Genomic DNA, 22004 nt, shown 5'->3' with positions numbered 1-22004 from the left:
TTGAATCTTTTTTGATAAAGTGTATGCCATTAAAACCTTCTCCTAAAGACAGTCTGTCTAAGGAGCCAAGAACAAGCTTTGTCCATGGTATTAAAGGCAAGCATTAAACAGGTCTTATGAATTTGGGCCACTACCTGTCATCACAATCCAGGCTGCTCCAGCTTTGGTAAAAGACTGAAGCAATATGGACTGTCTGGTAGTACAGCCTAATTTGGTCTACATGAAGGAATTTAAATGGGCTCCATCTCGCTGCTTCAGTGATATGTTTTTTGTTTTATGATCTTCAGTGTCTGTTATTCATTCCTCATGGGCAATGGACTGAGGAACTAGCAAAAGTGTTCTGATATCAACCATTGGCAATTTGGATGTTTGAGCTTAATGCCAGAAACTAATAGGTTCAAACTGGACTTGGCAATAGCTTATTTCTGTCTTTGGTAGGTGAAATGTTTCATTAACGTCTGTCTGTAGTATCTGGCACAGTTCATCATCCAGTACTGATGTCCTGCCAGAAACTGGCTTCTCAAGTGAGTAGGGATGTGTTGAAATGACACTCTGTCAAACTTCTAGTGTGGTTTGCCTGCCTTTTTAGAGATGGTTCACATGATTTCTGACACTGCAGTTCCTTGGGACCCCCATTATGGATAGGCACACTCTTAATAGCATTCATCTGTCTCCTGAGTGATTAAATTAATAGTTACTAACTGGATTTAAAGCCTGTTTTTAAAATGACTTAATAAGCTGTCATTAGAGGGTTTAAAGGGGAGGGAAAAAAAGCAAATGTCACTGTATGTTGACAAGTCTTAACTCCATACACTACTTCCCTTGGAAGTGCTAGTCTGCTGTTGCTGAATACAAGGGCATTTAGAAGTTACTCACACCATGTGAAAAGCTGCAATAGATCTTTGTTTGAGTTAATTGATTTATCAAACTAGCTTTTTTTTTTTTACATATTGCTCCAGGTGCTTTGTAAACTGTGTGATCCAATCACAAATGTAACATTAAAACATTCTGAGTCTAAAGAAAAAATTGGTTCTAAACATGCAATCACTAGAATAGCTATTAGTGGGACAGACTAGAAAAACAGTATCAGGCTGCTTAAGTCTTTTGAAATAGATGAAATAACTGATGATTTGAGTAGCTTATATAAAAAAAAAATTGTGTTGTGTAATGGGCTGTCTCAAACTGGGTACAGAATATGAATTGGAAAGGGAAGGGCAGCCATTCCAAGGGGCTTCTTGGGAAGCCTCTAGAGCTTCTTGCTGAGCTGCTGAGAGCTGGGTTTGGGATATGCAGATAGGGTGTGGTTGAAGGGCTCTTAACTTGAGAAGGGCTAGAGAGTGGAGGTTGAGAAGAATAGGACAAATACTGGATAAATTTCAGTTGGTATTGGGACAGCCCCAAGCTGTCAACTGGAGGAGTGACCTTATATGACAAACTTTTTTTCCTTCATGCCCTCTCACTCTCAAAATACACTGGACATATGTCCAAGGCCAGTGAATACTGTACATATTTTCAACTCTGAATTTTTTCCATGCCCTGTCCTGCTCTTCCTAATTTTTATTAACTGTTCTGTCCGTAGTGTCCTATTTTGCTTTGGAGTGGTAGTGATTGCCAACAGAATACATTTACAATGACCTACTGCTGCTGAGAGTCTCCAAAGCAGTTTTGTTCAAAAGTATTTGCTTTTGTGCCCTATGCTCATACCTTCCAGACTGAGTGGCCAAGCAGCCCATGCCCAGAAAGAACTGAGTGTTTTCTTTGTGATTGACCAAGTTGATTAAAAACAGCTCGGTGTTACTATCAACAGTCCAAAGAGGTTGTTATTTGGGGCCTTACTTAACACTAGATAGACCTTCTGTACCAAGAATGTGAATAATTTAAAAAATCCTGAAATCCTTCATTTATTTTCCTGAGGTTTGATTAATTTGTTTTTCTTCTGTTATCTCCCAGTCAGTCATTCTATAATACTAATAAGCTTTTTGGAATTTTTTATCTCTTCATGGAATCTTGTGAGGTTAAATCACACTTTAATTAAGAGGTTTTTTCCCCTCTGTAGGTCAGTGTTTGTTTTTGCTCTGTAGATACCATAGAGAAACTGGGAGAGAAGGAAGAGGGAGGGAATAGTGAAAGAAAATCTGTATAAAATAGAGCATAAAGAAGTTTAAAAAAATGGAACTATAGATGTTATCTTGTGTTTCACTATCTGGAAAGTCTGTAAGAATTATTGGTACTAATTTAACTGGAATGTATTACTGTAGATATATTTTATTTTTGGCTTCTCTCCCTTTCCAGTTTTCTCATACCCTTTCTTTGGCATGTGTTCAAATCATAGAACATGTTGAGTTTATTTCCTTTTAAGAACAACAAATTCTGAGTATTTGCATAAAACCATTTTGCTTAACATGTAATGTGCTCCAAGCAAGAATTACTGATTTGCAGTTTTGAGCAATTTCAATTTCTTCAGCTTGCAAAGTGTCCATTTCCTACTTTAAACAACCCAAAATTTTGAAATAGGAAATTCCTGTATAAAAGCAGTGGGTCATGAGTCCTTAAACTGTATTTTTTGAGATGAAGTTCTGAACATTTTTGTGCGAAAGACTTGCCTACTGGTCTTTACTCAGCCAAAAAGTTACCATGTTATTTTTTGAAAACTGACTGCTTAGGTCTGTTTTCATAATTTTTAGCGTTATTTTGAAAGCTTGTCTGTTCCTGCTGATTTTAAGTGAACTTTTGCACCAGGACTTTGCTGCTGACCTCCAGCTGTCAGTAGGAAATTGGTGGGTGTGAGAGATTAACGATTCCCTAAACATAATCTGTAGTGCTTGTGTTATTACAGGGATGCAATCACAACTCCACATCTATGCTGGGTTCGCTTGTGGTGTCAAGCTGCTGTAAAGCAGAGAAAACCCTACCTCTTACCTCTTCATTTTAACTTCTTTCATTTCAGGGAAACCTGTGATATGTGTGTTTGATTTAATTCTGCAGATTTTAAAGTGGTGTTTTACAGTGTGGGGGAGGGATTGAAGCTGATGGGAGGAATTCTTCCTGTTTTGCAGACCATGAGTCCTGTCTGGGGAGTCATTACAAACTATTATGTTAGCTCCTTAGTTTGTGTTCAGAAATTAAAGCTAGAGTTATGTCTTTTTGAATCTTTATTTTTCTTTATTTTTTCTTTTAAATTTAAAGAGGACAAACGTTCTCAAATTTTATTTACTAAAAGTATGTCGTTAAATGTATGTATTTATATATGATATATACATATATATGAAACTATTTATTACTAAAAATTACTGTTTTGCTGCAACAAGTCAGTACAGCAAATATTTTGTGCTCTTTACCTTTTCTTTAAGATTCCACCCCATATTTGCCTTTGAATCCAGAGAGTCTTTTAAAAGTAGTTTTATTTTGTGATTTCTTAGACTTGTAAAGAATCAAAAAAAATTAGGTCATGTGCAGTGATAAGTGTCAGAATATGCAGCAGATTCAGAAAACAGTGACATTCATATAAAATTCAGACTTGATTTTGTAGGAAACTAATATAATGAATTTAGGGAAGAAGTAGTTAAAAAAGTCATGTATAGTTCAGATTTTGTTTTACAGGTCACAAGGAAAGGTGAGTTTGACTGTAGTACCTGCTTCTTGGGTCAAGTCTTGTTGGTGTGACAGCACTAAGAGTTTCTGGAAAAGCAGATATCAGGAAATTTTGGACTGGGGATGAAGTTAGAAAGCTTTATAGCAAAGCTAAAACTGCTCTTGTCTTAGCAGTGAGTTGCATATTTTTGTTGTGTGGGTGTTTGCCCCACCAGCTGTTTAAATTTATTGCATATGTGGATAAACATAACCCACCAATTAGGTGTTTAATCAGAGAACCTATTCTCTTAATTGCATGCATAAAAAATTTTACCATGCTGCTATATCCAGCTTCAGGCTCCTTCAATCCCCCTGTGCTGCTGGCTGCTGCTGTGTGCTGGGTTATGGGAGCTGTCACAGGGATGGGGCCTGGGTATACCTGCCCCGGTGTATGCCTCGCCCTGGGGGGTGAATTTACACCTCTTGCAGCTCACACCTAGGGCTGTTCTCACTGAAGGAGGTGCCTGTTCCGTCAGTTGATGTTAATTCTGTATGCAGTGGTATTCATCTTGCTGTAGTTATTTCCTGTTATTTCTGACTTGCTGACTTATTTCCCCTTTAATTTTGAGCAAGACAAAAAAAAGCGATCATAAAAAACACAATACTGCTAGAAAAGAGCAGTTATAGCAGTTGAAATAAGTTTAATTAATTACAGTGAATGTTTAGGTTTCAGGATGTCTGCTTGGAAGGGTTTGTGGTTAAACTGAAACAAAGTAATAGAGAAAACAATTCCTTAAACTTCGTATCACCAAAGCCAGTTTTTGATGAGGAAATTCTAGGAACTGGAGTGTTGCTAATAGATGCAAAAGATAGGCAAGGCAAAATGCATGAAAGAAAGAAATATTCAGAAGGAAGAATGAACATTGAGAAAGATACAGCTTAAAATTTACAGGTCCTACCTCTCTTCTGTGGCTATTTAAAAGAGAAGGTATTTGCTTTCTGTTGGAAATTTTCTTTGAGGGCTGCTGTGGCTGCAATAATTAATTTATGGTAAAATTTCCATGAGCGTAAGTACTTTCTAAGGATTCATCCCACCTTCAGGCAAGGTTGGTTGGTTATTGTTTTTGTTTGTTTTTTTGTGTGTGCTGATGGTGCTGTTGTGTTTTGTTATTTTTCTTTTTAGCTTAGCAACAGCTCTGTATTTAAGGGAAACCGTAAATACACTGAAGGAAAACCATAAATGAGAGAGAACTGGCAGTGAGTTCTGTAGGAAAAAACCAATCTTGATCGTATTTAAAGATTGGTGTTTTGTACGATTTACTATTATATGAAGCAAAAGCTTATGCTGCTTGTGAAAATAGTTATTTTTTGAATTTTATAGCCCATCAAGCCAAGCAAGAAAACATTCTTCAGCAAAATGTTCCACAAACAATATGTTGGCATGCAGATTTGGACAGTTGCTGCTTCTATTGGCACGAATAGGATTCTTTTATTCACGTGTAAGGGAAACTGGACTTTGGCCTCAATCAAATAAGTTTTCCAGAGTTTACAGCGCTTACAAGAAGATGTAAATACCTTGCTCACAGGCAAATGCAAAATCTGAGAGCAGTACTCAGTGATTTCTTTGACTTTAAAATACTTTTGGGTAAACGAAGGATAGGAGAACTTTAATCTGTTTTATATTTTCTATATTTCCATTTGAAGTCCTGAAGGTGAATTCTGAAAAACTGGGACATTTTCAGCAAAGAACTATAAGTATGATTAAAAACTTAGGGAACATAGTGGAAAAACTGAAGGAGTTCTTGTTTAAGAAATGGAATGAGGTGGACTTGGTTGGAGGAGTAGTATTACAGGGGAGGTAAAGGTGTTTTCAGAGACCAGACTAATTCTTGTTTTAGGGTGCAAATGGTAAAGATAAGTACCCATAAAATAACACATAATTGATTGTGGTAATTGGTAATACTTAAAAGACAAATTTGATATTTTTAAATAAATGGCTAATTCATTAAATAAGAGTTCATGTTTTGTATTTGTTAGGAAGACATTGTTTATCACTGATTGTTCATCATCTGATTTTATAATATGTGAAAAAAATTATTGATATTTTGAAGTTGCTTTCCACCTTTTCTCTGTAGAATAATAGAATTGTTCAGGTAAGTCTTGGGAATTCAGCTAGTGCAGCTTCTTGCTTGGAGCAGGGCTGGCACTAAATTCAGTCCAGCTTGTTTGGGGATTTGTCTGCTCTGAGCCTCTGAGGACAGCAGTCTCTGAGTCCCTGTTGCAGTGCTCTCCTGTCTTGCTGGAGAAAATGCTGTTTCCTTGGGTCAGGTCAGAGTCTGCCCAGCCGTACTGCTGGTCCTCAATGCCAGCTGATCAATGCCTGCTTGTATTGGGGACCACAACCAGGCATGGGACTCTGTGGTGTAGTGAGTGCCAAGTAAGTGGGATTAATCATTTCCCTTGACCTCCTACCTAAACTTTTGGTAAGACAACCCAGTACACTGCTAGGCTTCCTTGTTATTTTTATCCTGTAGCTTTTTTGGGGTTTTAGCAGTTATTTTAGACTCTTTCTTCTGGGCAGTGCAATAACAACAGTATGCGGTTCTCTGTTGAGGTTTATAGGCCATAGCTTAAGAGCCATTACTGCTATAATTTGGTCTGAATGTTACCAGGTTGTCCAAAAAGCAAATTTTATTGAGTTAAACTTTTCTTTGAGGAAGGTATAAGTGAACAAGAGAATTATCTTCTAGAAACCTGTGGTCTGCTGTAACTTAAACATTAAATGTGGAATCTGCAAGATAAGAATTATTCAACTGTTGATAATGTGACCTGTGTTGGGTAACTAAACTCTGAGACCTTGCCTACTCAGTTTTCTAACAAGCATGTTAGAAAATTCATTTAAAACTGTGATTTAGGAAGGAAAAGGAAGAGAAACAAAGTGAAAAGTATGCTAAACACCACTGCTCTTTGAGACTTGAATTTAAGAGCAATTAAAACATGATTACTTTCATGCAAGCTTCCTTTCTCAGGTGAAAGCGACCTGTCTTGTTAACAGTTTTTTAGCAAAATTTTTTTTTTTTTTTTTTGGTTCTTTAATACAAGAAACTGGTAGGATGGACCTTGGTCTGCTGCTCATGGATTTAAGGTTACCCGTGGCTAATGTTTTTCCTTCATGAGTTAACATCACAAATGTCATTAGAAACAGAGCTGGGTATGGGAGAGACTATCAATTGAAGAGGTGACTGGGGGTCAGTGGGAAGCCACAACGAAGATATTTATGAAAGCTGCCTTTGGAGAAAATGGCCTAAGCCAGAAACCATGGAGGAGGAGGGGCAGTAGGGATGTGTGTGTCGGCTTGGGCTTTCCTGCAGTGATCTTGCCAGACCGTCACTGCTGTAGCCACCTGCTGATGTTGGTGTTTCCAAGATTAGCATTCAGCACTGGTTCATGGACTGTAGGAGTGAAATGTAAACTGTTTATTAGTATCTTTAAACCTCCACAAAGCATGTGGTTAGATGTGGGTGACTAATTATTTTTATTGTTTAATAATTTCCTGCTCTCCTAATACCATTTCCCAGTTATATTCTACCCCTGTTTACCAGCTGCAGTTTTAATACAGTCCTCGGGTTGTACCAGTGACCCTTTTACTTGGCCTACCTCCATCTTTCTGCCCTGTTTTCTGTCAGCTGTCATTGCTACAAAATAGTGCAACGTTTCCTGAACTTCCAACTAGTTTTTAAAAGCAGAGTTCAGTTTGGGTTAGGATTGTTGGATCGCATTAGTACAGAGCCAGTAAGAATGCCCCTTCCCCCTCCCCTTTTTTTCCCTTTTCCCTGGAAACATGGGGCTATTTATTTTTAAAACAGTCACAGAATTAATTTGGAGGAAGAAAACTCTTTCTCCTTGGAGTTAGCCTGGGCCTCACAGATGGGCTGGTTGCAGGCAGTTGGAGATGACGTCATCTAACAACTTGCTGTGTTTTCAGTTCCGGAAGTTATTTCCTTGCACAAATTTATTGTCTGCACATTTTGTCTCCTCTCAGCCACCTACTTCTTACACTGGTCTTGCTGCAGCTGCACCGCAGCTTCTGATTTCTTTCCTTCCTCTTCTCTAGCCCCTTTTCCTTTCTTTGTCTTTGTGGTTGGTGAGTTGTATTTTACCCCCAAAGGGGCTAAAATAGAAATTAAAACCCACTTAGTTCTTAGTTTGTTAATGTTTTAAATGAGGCTAAATAAATTTCAGTGGGACACTAAAAAAGCCTGCCTGCATGACAGACAGACTGCAGGGGAGAATCCACTAAGTAAATTACATGCACATAACAACAATAATCCTGTTTTGTGCCCACTGTAGATACTGCAGTTGTGAATACACAGAGTATACTCTGAAAGATGCATTTGTCACTCAGTTGATCGTTGAGTCTTCTCAGAGGTTTGTTACTGCCGGACGTTTTTGATGTTCTGATGTTTTCCAGAATGTTCAAAGTGGATTGAGTTACCAGGTTAGCTCTTAATGGGTAGGTTTATTTCTCTGTTTCCAAACAGCTAAGTGTTTGGATATTTATCGTGATTTTTTTAATGCTATTACTAGGGTCAAAAGAAGATCTAAGAAACATGAAATATCCAGTAGTTTTTCTTGAGAATAAATTAGAATAAGATTTACAGTACACAGGGCTGTATTAGCTGGCAGTGTGCTGTTCAGTAAGGTTAGGCCACCAATATTGTTTTATCACTTGAGCTAGTCAACTGAAAGACTAGGTGAATGTTTGCAGACCAGCCTGCGAGCTGAATTTATCTATTGCATCAGGTGAATTTTTACCCCTTTCTATTCAGAAATGTCAAACAGTATTTTGATGCTTTATTGCAAGTTGTAGGGGCTATTTTGCTTAAATACTCATGGACACTGTTCCCTACCTTTTGTCTACTTTTTTTTCCTTGTGTGCCTCATCCTCAACGAATTTTTTTGATTCAGGCTTTTTTTTCCATACATTTCCATGCTAGAATCTTGTTTCTTGTGTCTGGCACAGGGTGGTACTAGGTAGAGAAGGTATACAGAGAGCAAATTTGTAATTCTGCTTTAAAAAAAAAAAATAACAAAAAAACCATGAAACTGATTTTGCTAAAGTTTTAAACTTAAGCCAAATTTGAATCTTCTCTGAGTAGAGAGCAACTTGTGGAAGTCAACATGCTGCGTTACTGCTTTCCAAAAATTCAGTGTGATGTGGAAGGAGTAAAACTTTAAGTGGTGTGTATCCCTGTAGATTAGATGACTGCTGTAAAAAGCCTTGATACAGGGTTTAACCTTACAAAGTTATGCATGTATAAACATGGAGGTTAGAAAATACTGAATAATTTTTTTTGATGAATCAAGCTTGGGAACTGTGCGATAGGGATTTCTTTATTTCCTGCTATCTGTGCTTTTGTTTTGTTTACTTCTCAACTGAACTGATAGCAAGAAATGTTCTGTTAACGCACAGCTCTCTTATGAATGCTGTGTGAATCTCTCTATGAATGCTTGGAAATTTAAAACGTCATGACAAAATGTAATATACAAGCCTGGGTTACACCTTCCATTATATATTACCTTCTGTAGTAGCAATATAAAGAAATAAAAATCCTAAATGTCATGAAGATAAATATGGATTCAGGGTATAAACTCACTTCCATATTGAGAAACTTTAATAGTTGAGTGTGTGATGCCTTCACAAAAAATTTCAGTTTTTTTGTGTGAGATCAGTGGGCACAATGAGAAAAATTCCAAATACTACAAGGCTGATGATAAACTCAAGAAAATAAGAATATCAGTCCAGCAGGAAATACTGAAACGAACAGAGTGTTCCAACCTTTGGCCACAGTTTCTAACAGAATCTTTGCAGAAGAGAAAGAATAATTAAGGACAAAACAAATCTGCAGTGGTAATGTCTTCCACTTTCTTAAGTGTGATGGTGGCTTGTGACTGATGTATAGAAAATAATTTTAATTTGATCTGGACCCTACAGTGCAGTTGGTTGCTGAAGCAGCTCACATGTACGTAGTCAAGTTCAGTTTTCATCTTGTGCTGCAGTAGAAACAACAAAAATGTGAGAGCTTGAGCCCAAGTTTATACTTTTCCTAAAGAGCACTGTGAGCTGTGGGCTGAGACACAGGGACAGATCAAAAAATAGAGGTGGAAAGAAAAGTAGATAAAGGTTAGAAGACAAGATGGTGGCCAGTGTTGCAGGGCAGTTTTAGCACTGTGACTTTCAACTAGTTTGAGCCAAGATTTGTGCATCAATCTCAGTAGAAAACTCTCCCTCATATTCTAGGCAGAAGGGGTAAGGTGCCTTGAGTTACATAGCACCAATCACAAAACAGAAGTTAACACATAAGCATTTTGATGTAAATTCATTCTCAGTTTAACTTAGACTTAGGTCATGGTTTGCATGCTTATGTTACTGGCTCATGTGTAGGCTTATTTTGTGATAAGTGCTGTGTGTAATTCAAGGTGCTTTGCCCCTTGGGACAGCTTCAGGATTCATGTGGAGTAGCCAGTTGCTATATATAACTTGGTTCCTGTAATTACTCACTTCTTTGAATACTGTGCTATCAAGACGCTATTTTTGGGTTTGCACTTATTTTTCCGTAAGGTGGTAATCATTCGTCTTATCAATAATCTGTCTTTAAAATTCTCTTCCTTAATAAAATATTCTAAATTATTAAAATGTTTCTCTTCAGTCTGAAAAAAAGATTTGATTGATTCACTTATTTTATCTTTTCTGTTGATAGGAGAGGTCTTCTCACAATCTACATGGCTAATCAAGTAAGTAATCCTTTATTTCAGTAAAGAATAAAAATATGCAAGATCCATTGAAAATGTCTTGCTTAAAGTTGATAGATGCTGAGGTTCATTGCATTTTTTTAATTGTCGCAGGATTTTTCTTTAAGAATTATACATTATTAGATAACTAAAACTTCCTTAAGAGCAAATTGTGATCAGAGGTCTTTCAGAAATAGCTGTTAAGCAGAGGCTGAAATGTAGTTCATTGTACTTTGCTCAAAGTTTCATGTATTGTAGCCCCAAGTAATTTTGTATTTCTCCTCCATGATAGAATAGCATTTGGTACTTAAATGATGGTTATTTTGCAGATGAGAAATCCAGCGTCCATATATTTCAGTTTTGTAATTAATAATTTCTCAAACTTGTGTCAGCTGTTGTTCATGCAAAAATTTTTACCATGTGGTTGTATCAATTTAAATTTTGAGTCACATTTCTTTTACTCTCCTTCAAATAAATGACATTTATCTAAATGATGCTTTGGGCATTATCTTTTTCCAAATATGAAATGCTTCTGTCCTTGATCATACTCCACTTTGCCAACGGAATTATGTAAAATTTTTGTACCATTTGAGTTGCATAAATAGTCATAGAAAGTACAAAAAAGAAAACAACTTAAGAATTGTGCTCAGACTACTGAGAGAGTTTGCTGGGGCCTCAGTAGAGTCGTGCATGAGTCAAACTCTGATGGTGATGATAAGATTAATGGACTAAAAGGGGTGAGACAAAGGCAATGTATCATAGTACAGATTAGGGTGATAAAATTAATATGTTCTCTTCCGTCCTTGTACAATCATTGTTGATGACTTGTAATTCTGAGTATTTTGTGGGGGCAGAACTTTTGGAAGGAGCTGATATCATTACATGTGTTAACAGGTAAATATCCTGGAGAGTCCCTTTATGCATTTACCAAACCCATTACATAGTTCTCTCTCAAATGCTGGTGCTTAACAAATTCTTTTAGGCAGAAATTGTTTCTTGGGTTTTTCTGTATTCATAGACTCTCTTTACAGACAGACTCGTAAGGGGAACATACAGACTTCCAAAGAGAATAAACCAATTTTTGCTTTTCACTTCATTATTGTCAAAATAACATTGTAACTTTTATAGCTTCCTGACTTGTATGGCTCATACTCTGTCCTTTAGGATTCCTTTTCTTTATGAAGTTTTTTAACTTAATTTGAAAAGATGGTAAGTTCTCCTTTTGAAATTCAATTAATTATGGGCTCAGAGTCCCAGTAATGCATAGGAACAAGGTTTGACTCCTTCAAGGAAATCTTAACTTCGGAAGTTTTCCTTGAATTCAGAAGGGCAACTGTATAGAAACTTCTCATTCAGAAAAGAGAGGTTATAAGGACAATGATATTTAGTTGGACATATTCCTTTGGAATGGACTTTCTAAGAGAAGGGGGCAATAGGTCTGCTTAAATAGCAGCACCTCCGAGTATCCCGATTCTGAGAAAGCTGTCATTGTGTTCATGGTTCTAAGGCTGAAATACCACACAGTTCACCTGGTTTTGGACGGAGTTGTAAGGGAAAAGTCAAGCCATGCAGTTACATTTTATGGATACCATTTGGTGTAGATATTCTCTTCAGTATAGTGGCTTATTTTTGTCATGAATCTTTGGCCAGAGCTGTCAGGGTTTGCTCTGTAAGCTGCCCATCCGTGATCATGTCATACTTGTTAGCAAGCCCTGTAATCACAGTAAATGTTTCTCTATTTGTGTTGCTTATCTTTGGCTTAGAACTTTATATGCTTTGATAAAATTCACTTACAATTTTACTAAGCCTTTAAAACATTTATTTCTGTCAGCTTGAGATTGCAGCATGTCCCGTTTTGAAAGTTGTCACATTTTAATCTTTAGTGATGGCAGATAGATTGTGAAATTAGCCAGCATTTCTTGCATTCTGTAAAACTCGTGTCAGGACCTGTTAAGATGTTAATGGAACTAAATGTATTCCTTTGTTTTGTTTCACGTTTTGCTGCACTGACTTTTGCAGCCATAATAATGAAGGCTTTTTGTGTGATTCTTATGTGTGCCTTTGCCCAGGTAGGCAGGAGGTAACTGTAATTACTGTTGGTTATTATAAGTGATTATCATGACTGTTGCTGCAGTGAATTTTTATAGCCAGATTAAGGCTTTTAAATCAGAAAATTTTTGTTCTGTTGTCCAGTTGGCAGTATGTGACAATTTGTCCTCGGAGATGAATTTACGTATGGGAAAGGGGAAAGGTATGTTAAATCTTTATGCATGGCTGCTGTTTCTCATTTCAGTGAGTTAAATGCAGTAGAACATGAAAAGCAGTGACGTCTAAGGACTCTTGTTCTAAACGTGACATTTTTATTGTTTTTTAATCTGGAGCTCTAGAAACTTGTGAATGGAAGCATGTGAATAAGTGTCCTGGTCCATTTTAAATAAGTCAGTAATTATAGATTTTTCCCTACCTGCATTTTCTTGCTGCTTACATGTTAACATGACAGATTAAAAATGTTTAGGAAACTATGGAAAAATAGAATAAATTATTTTTTTTTTTACAGATTAGCTTGCTGCTAAATTGAAGCTATATAAGAATGTACTTTAGGATTTGGATTTTCTTTTTCTTTTTTTTTTTTTTAGCCGTAGGAATTGGAAAAAGTATTTATAGTTTTAATTTTAATGTGCAGAGTCTAAAATCAACTTCTTAGCTTCCCAGTGGAAGTCATTTGAAGCTTTTAGAATTAAATTAGTATGCCTAAGTCCTAACACTGCTGAACATGTGGGTTTGAGACCTAAAGTTTCTGTAATAGCGGTAATCAGTGCTGTGGACCACACAAAGCCATGCAGCTTTCAAGTTCTATTTTGGATTGCATGTATTAAAGTCACAAAATTTCTAGGATCATAAGAGATGCATTGGTAGTGAACAGATGAGATGATCCTTCATGGATAATTTGAGATCAAAAGGAACCTCAAGATTCTGGCAAAAGGTGGAAAGTGAAATGTAATCTTTCAGTTATTTTTATCTGGAACAGTAGATGGGATTAATGACTGTCCATGAAGAAGACCATGAAGCTCTTATGTTTCCAAACAGTAGAGGCATACTTTGTTGTGAACAGCTCAACAGTTGAGTTGTTGCTTTTACATTGAATAAATTTTGGCTTTTCTGATGTTGAAACCAAAACAAACAAAGGCTACCTTCAAAATGCAGGATAGGAAGAGTCTAATCTGAACTAGGACTGATTTTCTATAAAGCTTCTTTGAGAAACAAAACTTTAGAGACATTGCTGGGTTGTCATTGAAATGCTACACCAGAGGAGACAGTTATCCTAGCATGTGCTGAACTGCATGCTATGTTAGAAATTCAAACTGTGCATCACTACATCAAAGTCTTTATTCATTCTCTACTAGGACTTCTGATGTATGGTGGACTGCTTACAGAATTGGTAATGTTAATATTAATAAGATGCTCTTGAGGGTCACGGATTAAATGTTGTAAAGCTTACGCATAAGGTGAAGCAGCTGGATGCAAAAGGCAGAGTAATGCTGTTGAGGGCTGTTTCTAGGTAGTGATGGGAGGAAGAAGTGTTGTAGGGGTATGTTCCAGGCATAGTGAAAGCATTCCTGAGTGGAAAGGTTTAAATTTGGAAAGTAAGATAAGAGAGATAGGAAGAAAGGAAGTAGAGAAGCACAATCTACAGGTAAAACACAAAAATTTATTGTGCCAAGAGACATGGAGCTGGTAGTGGAAGTTGGTGTGTGTGAGTATTAGAGGTAAAACAAGTGGAAAAAAGATGAGAAAATGTGAAGTTTATTCTAGTTAAAACAGAGAGCAGGTGATACAGAAAATGATGGGTTTGCCATGAAAGGGTTGGATTAACTTAATAACTAATTAATATTAAGAAAATTTTAGGAAGAGCCCAGAAAGAGAGAGACAGAGAGATTATATTGTTGGTGTCCTGGAAATGGAAGTTGCAAGTGCAACTGCATTTGCAATTGCATCTGGACAAAGTTTACAGAGAAGTCTAAAGATGCTGAATCTTATTTATTCCTATGCTGATGTTGGGTCATCGGTGCATCTGATATTTATGAAATACTGCCCACAGATCCTCATACATAGAGGAGGAAATACTATTTAAACATGTATGGAACGAGTTGATCAGTGGCATTCCAGTGGGTGATGCTCTGCTTCTGTATGTGATAAAGTAATACAGCTGAGCAGAGTTTTTGCTGTTTTGAAGTAGTCCAAGCAGTTTCATAGTTGAATTGTTTTTCAGTTGCATAAACCAGCTAAATCTGGGCTTATTTGGGCTGTATCATTGTTTATTCCAACTAGTCAAGTGTGAAGGTTGCATGTAAGTTGAGCTCTTAAAGCTTGAAATATTTGGTCTAGGAGTTTGCAAAAATGCTGAAACACAGACTCAAAAAGAAATCCCTCAGGATCTAATGGAGAAATGAATATCCATTGCTCTTCAGTCCACTTTAACTCCAGATGTTTGTATGATTTCTTTTTTTACATGGTGGAAGTTATAGTGATTCAAGATATCACAAAATCATGCTGTGCAATATTTAAAAAAACCTCAAAGCTATTCGCCTAATTTCGGGTATCTGGCACATGCAGAGAGCAAAGTAGATACCAAGCTTGACAAAGATATGGCACAATATAGAACATGGTTCAAATGTTTGAGGCCAAGAGCCCTCCAATATCACTTTCCATATACACTAAATTTGATATTGTTTCGTACCTTTTGAGGGTGATAGGTGGATGGATGAAAGAGGAATGAGACTTGCTGTGGCCAGAGGAAAAACAACAGAAAGCCACTTTTAATCTGTGCTTTTGCTGATCCTGTATTTTTAACTTTTTGCTAAAGGCAAACTGGTAATATTGTAAAGGAAGGTACTTGCATACAAGAAATGACACTGAGCATTCCTAAGTGATTTTTCTTACTAGCTCATCAAATGCTCTCTGTACAAAATTGCTGATGTATCTGAGTTGTTACAGATGTCTCAAGAAACACCTTGTGCCAGTTGCAATTAAATGAGGGAGGATTCTATGAATAATGTAGGTGAAGGGTGTTTTTGTTTTGTGGAGTTTTTGTAGTAATGTGCAATAATTTGTCATTAATATAACTTGCTACTTTGTGAAATTACCACCCAATGCTGTTACATGCTATAAAACATTGTGTACCAATTCAAAAATATCCTTTAAAATGAAAAAAGATCATTGTCACTTCTTCGTTTGTAACTCTGTGAAGTAATAGGTATTTAACACATCTCATTTGTTTCAACTAAACATTATATTTGGCTACACATGAAAATGTGCACTAGAAATATTTTCTGTTTGAAATTACTAAACTGACATTTCATAATTGGGACAAGCTGCCATCTTTTCTTCTCCATTGGGAACAGTTTCATCTTAGTCAAAACATGGAGACAATCCAAAATGATGGACCAGGTGGATTTACATTTTCCAAATGCATGTTTTAAATGTTTTGAACCTTTCAGTTGTAGTAAAATGAATTTGACCACTTCTGCCTTGTCTTTCTAAACAATTAAAATTTTGTTGTGTGCTTTCAGATAATCCTTATAACTAACATTATACAAGGACTGCCAGGATATAAGAGCTTAGCTATTCTTTTAGCATATTAGCCAAAATAGAAAAAAATTGATTTTACTTTTTTAATATTTCAAAAGTAATCTCCATAACTGAAAGTGCATCAAGTAAATGCTTGAGACACTTATCTTCCAGGATTGCTTTGTCACTGCTTTCTCTACCCCTCTTCTGGGGTGACAGTAGCCTTGATTACAGCAGTGGCTGACAGGAAACATGTATTTATTGTCTGATGGTGTCCAGTTTCCCCTTTCATTCTTTGTATTGTCACCTTTTAAACAGAGTGTGAGTTAAAACCGTTACTTAGTTCATTATGTCAAACAAAAAAGCCTTAAATACTAAGTTTCTTTTGTTGTTAGAATACTAAGTGGTTTTATTTTCTTGGTTTTATAAGTTACTGTTGGAATAGCAGAAGTACTTTTAGATTGGATACTAGGAACAATTTCTTCACAGAAAGAGTTGTCAAGCACTGGAACAAGCTACCCAGGAACGTGGTGGAGTCACCAAGCCTGGAGGAATTTCAAGGGTGTGTACATGTGGTGCTTGGGGACATGCTTTAGTGATGGACTTGGCAGCGCTGGGTTAGCAATCAGAGCTGATGATCTTAAGGCTCTTTCACAGCCTAAAAAATGATGTGATTCTGTGAAAATTTGAAAGCTCAGAGGGAAGGGTTTTCCTTCTTGGAAACTGCATTGAACTGAAGCTCAGGATTGTAAAGTACTTCAAGCCTTGTGGAGGTCAAAGCCCCATTTTGGGACATTGTTCTGAAGCATGTCCTGATTCCCCTAGGGAAGCATCCAGCACCCAGTCATTGCTGCTTGGATGAGGGAAGAGTAAAAAGGACAGAATTTAGTCCTGGTTGGAAAGAAGTCTGAAGTACTCATGGCAGAATTTCTGCTTTTACATGGACACTCTCTCAGGTGATGTCTTGCCATTTGCTGTAGTTGATAATTTTTGTAGTTCTGTCACAAGTTAAGCCTTTAATTTTAGTGCCAACAAGAAACAAGACTTGTCTGGTATCAATTTAGACATTGAAATCAACTCAGTAGTGTTTTCCCTGGGGCTATAGTTCTAATATAACATACTTCAAGTCTGAAGCTCAACAGAGAGTCCTGAATCCCTGATTCTAATAGCGGCATTTTTGCAACTGTTTTGGCCCACGTTGTAGCATAGGATTTTTTCAAGACTTGGTTGCTACTTCTTCTATTAGGTTGTCCTGGTTCAGTGCAAGTTAGGGAGGAACCCTCTGAGTGGGGTCCCTCTAGAATGCAGATTCAAGCGGCTCCTCCCCCCCACCAGTTCGGGAGACATAAACCACCTCTGAGAGAAGTGAAAAAAGCTGTTTATTTAACAAGCAATGTAGTTACAAACATGGAAAAATGAATAATATTAATCAGTGGAACCTCTCGTTGTTCTGAAGAGATGACAAATTCAGAGAGAGACCTTTTTGTGGGGTGTAGTTCGGCTTGCTCAGTTTCTTATTAGTCCCTACTGTGCTGGAAAATTCTACGTCCCGGCCCTGGTGGGCCCCAGGTGTGAGTTCCCAGTGTTCTTCTGGTTTTTCAGTCCAGACCAGGGCCAATCAGTTCCAAGAAAAAAGAAAAGCCACAGTCTGGGGAACTTCTCTGCCTCAGCTAGCTAAAAACTAACAAAAAGCAAAAGGGAGCTCTCTCCCACTGTCCATTCTGCAGACACCACAGTCAGTGAGAAGGAATGCGTGGGAGCAAGTGCTGTTTCTGGAAACAAACTCTGCGCTTCTTCTCCCCCACTTTGCTCTCAGAACCAGTCTTAAAGGTGCGAAACTTAATATCCAGTATAAAAAGAACAGATGATTTGGGATACAAGCATCATAAAGTCACCACAGGACACAGGTCATGTATCCTTAGTAAGGATTTATTTCCTTGGTAAGTCCTGCTTGTGGGATGGATTCTTTCTCCTGATTTGTCATCTGGGTTTAGCAGGAGAGAATCTTCCATGGCTTCTGTTTCATTACTGCCTGGATCTTAGTGGAAAAATAAGGTAGAAAACAGAGAGCTGCGTTTTTCCCTTTTCATGGAAGGCATACTCAGATGGAGTTCATGCAGTGTTTGTTCTTTAAATGTGGCCTTCACCTTTGTGGTGCCTCATGGTTTAAAGTCGGGTAGAGTCAGCCTCTTGTTCTCAGAGTGACATTTGGAATATGGCTGGTGTCACAGCATGGACAGTCAGGCATCACAGATGCATTTGGTGACAGTAATCTGGCTTTTGAAACTCAGGAACAAGAACTAAGATCAATGGATTATTATCCTTTAGATTTTTAAGGGCAAATCTCAGTGAAGAAAGCTAATCATGTTAGTTTACACTTGAAGACAGTGCGCTGCAGTGAGAAATAGGGTTTTTCTCCATGTCATTTCAGTAGGCAATCCTTAATGCTCGGTAAATGGCAACAAAATACAGCATTCTTGGACACTTGATGGCACTTACATTATGAAGTTATCTTTCAGAAGCATCTCAACAGAAGGAAATAAATCCTAATGAAACAGGATTTACGGAGTCAGAGACCTGCATAACTAGAATATGCTGGTCACTTATTCTGATCTCTTTTTCCTTTGACAGGTTAAACTGAGAGTTGAGAACAAACTTTTATTAATTTTAAGCTCTTACTAACGGTTCTTATTTGCTGTATATCTAGTTGTGGATAGGCATGTTTCTGCAGAAACAAAAACTATCCAGCCAAGAAATTATTAAAATTAAGCCCAGTTTTGAATAAGAATCTAGAAAAGAAAGCTTGATTTTTCTTCCTGAAGACTTGCAACTGTTCTTTAACCTTGTTATACTTCTGCTTTGGTCTCATTCTCTCAGCATCCTTGAGGTACAGAATAGTTCAAGAACTGCTAGTTGTATGCTGGGGTGGTAAAGTAAAGTAGTGTAAATGTTGTAGTAGCAAAAAGCCAAACTTTCAGTTAACATGTCAATAAACTTAATATAGACTGCTTGGAGTATACAGTTTTCTGAGAAGTTTGGAGGAATAGAGATGCTATTCAAAATAAATGGGTGTTTTTTATTGCTTGACAGTAATGTTCAGATTTATTTCATAGGCACCTAAACAAGAAAAAAAATTATCCTTCCATGGGATGATTGAGTTTATTGTGGTAAATGTGCAGGGAAGTGTATTCTAAGATGAACATTTCCAAACTCCTTGCTTAGAAATTAAATGCAGATGTTTTCAAATAATCAAAGACTTGGACATGCTTTATTCTAGTCAACAAATACTGAAGACATTTTCCAAAAATTTTATTTTGGAATTCAGAATTAGATGCCATAAATGGGTAAGCTATATACTTTACATATATCATGTTCTGTGGGATATGCAGCTTGGCAACTAAAGCAGGCACTATTGAAATAAATTGCTACTTTTAAATATAAACATTACATAGAATTCATTTGAGGAGGGAAATATGCTAGGTCTTACTTTCTTTTGAATACTGCATAATGTAATCTAATTTGATTAACAGAATGCTTTACATAATTAAATTATGGGTAATCATGGCACTCTGTGAGGGCTTTAATAGGTTGAAACTTAAGGTCATTGTCACTGCCCCCACCCTAAATCTAAAAAAGGCAGATTTTAAAATTAGGAGTCATGTGAACCTAAACATTGCTGATGTCTTCACTTTTAAGTAATACTGTAATAAAGTTAGATCCTGGCAGCTGGCATTCTTGTGGATTGACATGGCTAATTGGCTTTGGCATCTTAGCCTCAGGAAACCTCATCCATCACTTCAGAGCAGGACTTTTGGCAAGAGTCAGAGAAAACATTTAATACTTTGTCTCTTGCTTTCTGTGCAAAGCTGCATTGCATTTTGAACTTTCCTGTGTGTCTCATTACAAACTCAATGTAATAGCACTAAGCTTCTTTTACATGATCTTTTATAACAAATAGTTATCCATTTGACTTCGTAGAATTTCCAAGAGTGTCAATATTACAAATCAGTTTTGAGGCTTACCTCTCAGCCACAGCTGATAGCTTATGCAGAATTTCCTATAAGAAATACTCTATCTGAAGAAAGGTAGTTGACTTTTATAGTTAACTGTTTGCAAGTCAGCAGTGGAAATGAAAGCAATGCTTAGCTTCAGATTCTGAAGAGCTCCAGACACTCATCTCTAGTGCATGTAGCATTTCTAATTATGAGAATTGCTGTGGGCAGTGATTTGATAGATGAGAAAAATGGGTCAAGAGATAATTCAGGACTTCCCAGTAGGACAAATCCAAGTAGTGTTTCAAGATGGTTGAGGATTTTCATGGTGGGGGGAAAGGGTTTTCAGAGGTCTTCTGGTAAAAGCTTGTGAGAGCAAGAATCTCCCGTTTTTTCTATTTCACGACGTTCTTAGCAGTCTTCCTCCCTGCTTTCAAATCTTCACATTGTCAGGCAGTCCTCTTTTCTTCCTCCAGCCTTTGAAAAACACAGGCATTATCTTCCTTTTTCCAGCTTCAGTCTGTGTTACTAGACAATCTCTGCTGCCTCTCGTGCTTCTAAGTTTGTGAGGTTTGGGAAGAAGGGCAGACGGCCCTGCTCTGGGGAAAATGAGGTGAAGATGCAATCTGACGACGGTAAGGTATAGATGTGGAAATTTCTTTGGAAGGGAAGAATTTTTTCCATTTCTGGTAGTATTTCCCATTTGCATCTCCATCTGCTTCACAGCAGTGCTCAGGGTCCAGGTGCTGCTGCAGGAGGGCATGCTCTGAGTGTTCACTGAAGCAGGTGAAATGCTGCTGCAGGCTTCTCACTGCTGTGCTGCCCCAAACCTTGGAGTCCTCTGCTAAAGCTTGAAAATCAGAGTCAAGTGGAGTGAGGCATGGCAAGAGTGTGTTTGAGACAGAAGGTTATTAATGTGTCTACTATGTTCAATGGTGAGCTCAGGCATGAGGAATAGAGGAAAAGTTATTGAGTTGTGTTCTCTGCAAGCTCCTGATGGGGAACACTAGTGTGAGATACCAGATTTACCAAGAGCACGCTAAACTTTGGCTTCCTCTTGTTGGAACACAAAGAAAATGAGGTAAAGGTGTTTGTGTGTAGCCAAAGATACAGAGGTCAGTGGTTCAGCAGAACTGCTGAGTGCATTGGATGAGTCTGTAAACATCCACTTTGTCTCTTTACTGTCTTCTAACAAGAACTGTAACATATTGAATTGTGGAATCTAGTTTTTGAGATTTTGGCGGTCCTACTTAAAATCGTACAGTTATTGTGTTGATGGTAGTTATTGACAAGCTGCTTCTTTATGGTTTCTTGGATGGTTCGGGTATTATGAAAACTAGACCTGGAGTACAGGTTTCATTTTTTAGAAGAAGAAATCTTCAATTCTCTTTTCAAAATAAGCAGAATGAAGTTGTTTCTAAGAGGACAAAAGTTTGCAAAGTTTAAGTTTATTCTGCTGGTTTATGATTTTTTATTTTTTTTTTAAACATACTGCTAATCTTGCCATAGAACTGGCCACTGGAATCAGCAGGCATTCTTTCTGATTAACTGTATATTACATTTAATTATTGTTTTCTGTGCTCCATATGTTTCAGTTGAAATTAAATCTTTCATGTTTTAATTGCCTATATCCACTCATAGTATATTAGTGCCAGTTCTAGTCTGATACTGTTCCTGACGTCATTTATAGGATAATGATAATTAAACAGAGCAGCAATTTCAGCCCAGAAATCGTTCTGCTCCTTTTGAAACTCTAAGCTGTCAAAATAAAAGTCAGTTGTGCATTTGCATTCCTTAAATAGAGTTCCATAGAAAGTTTTGGAGCAGAACAAGTTTGGCCTAAAAATTATAACTGGATTATTTTTTTTGTACAAAAATGAGGTTTTTTTAAAAATATTGCAGTTAGTTTCTCTGTTTTAATGGTTTCTATGATGCACAAGAAAAACTATGCCATAGTCAGATAGTGACATAGTGACAAGAAAAACAGTCTGAAATAATGTTCTCTTTTTCACTTCTACATGCTGAACTATTTTCTGTGTTAAAAAATGTTTCTTAAGCTATGTATAAAATGTTTTTTAAAGT

At 37.2% G+C, this 22004-nt stretch overlaps 1 protein-coding gene across 1 annotated transcript in view; it reads left to right on the top strand.

Moving 5' to 3' along the window:
• TMEM135 (transmembrane protein 135) overlaps positions 1-22004 on the top strand; it is a 159917-nt gene that overhangs the window by 24991 nt on the left and 112922 nt on the right. Inside the window, exon 4 of the mRNA XM_005516175.3 lies at positions 10332-10365. Within this exon, the coding sequence (XP_005516232.1) occupies positions 10332-10365 (34 nt within the window). The remainder of the gene's footprint in view (positions 1-10331; positions 10366-22004) is intronic.

Source organism: Pseudopodoces humilis, chromosome 2, assembly GCF_049639895.1.
Source record: "Pseudopodoces humilis isolate 2021_Gansu_Grassland_sample_001 chromosome 2, ASM4963989v1, whole genome shotgun sequence".
Classification (NCBI taxonomy): Eukaryota; Metazoa; Chordata; class Aves; order Passeriformes; family Paridae; genus Pseudopodoces; species Pseudopodoces humilis.
The sequence above is the reverse complement of the archived record's forward strand: the minus strand, read 5'-3'. Positions and strand labels throughout refer to the sequence as shown.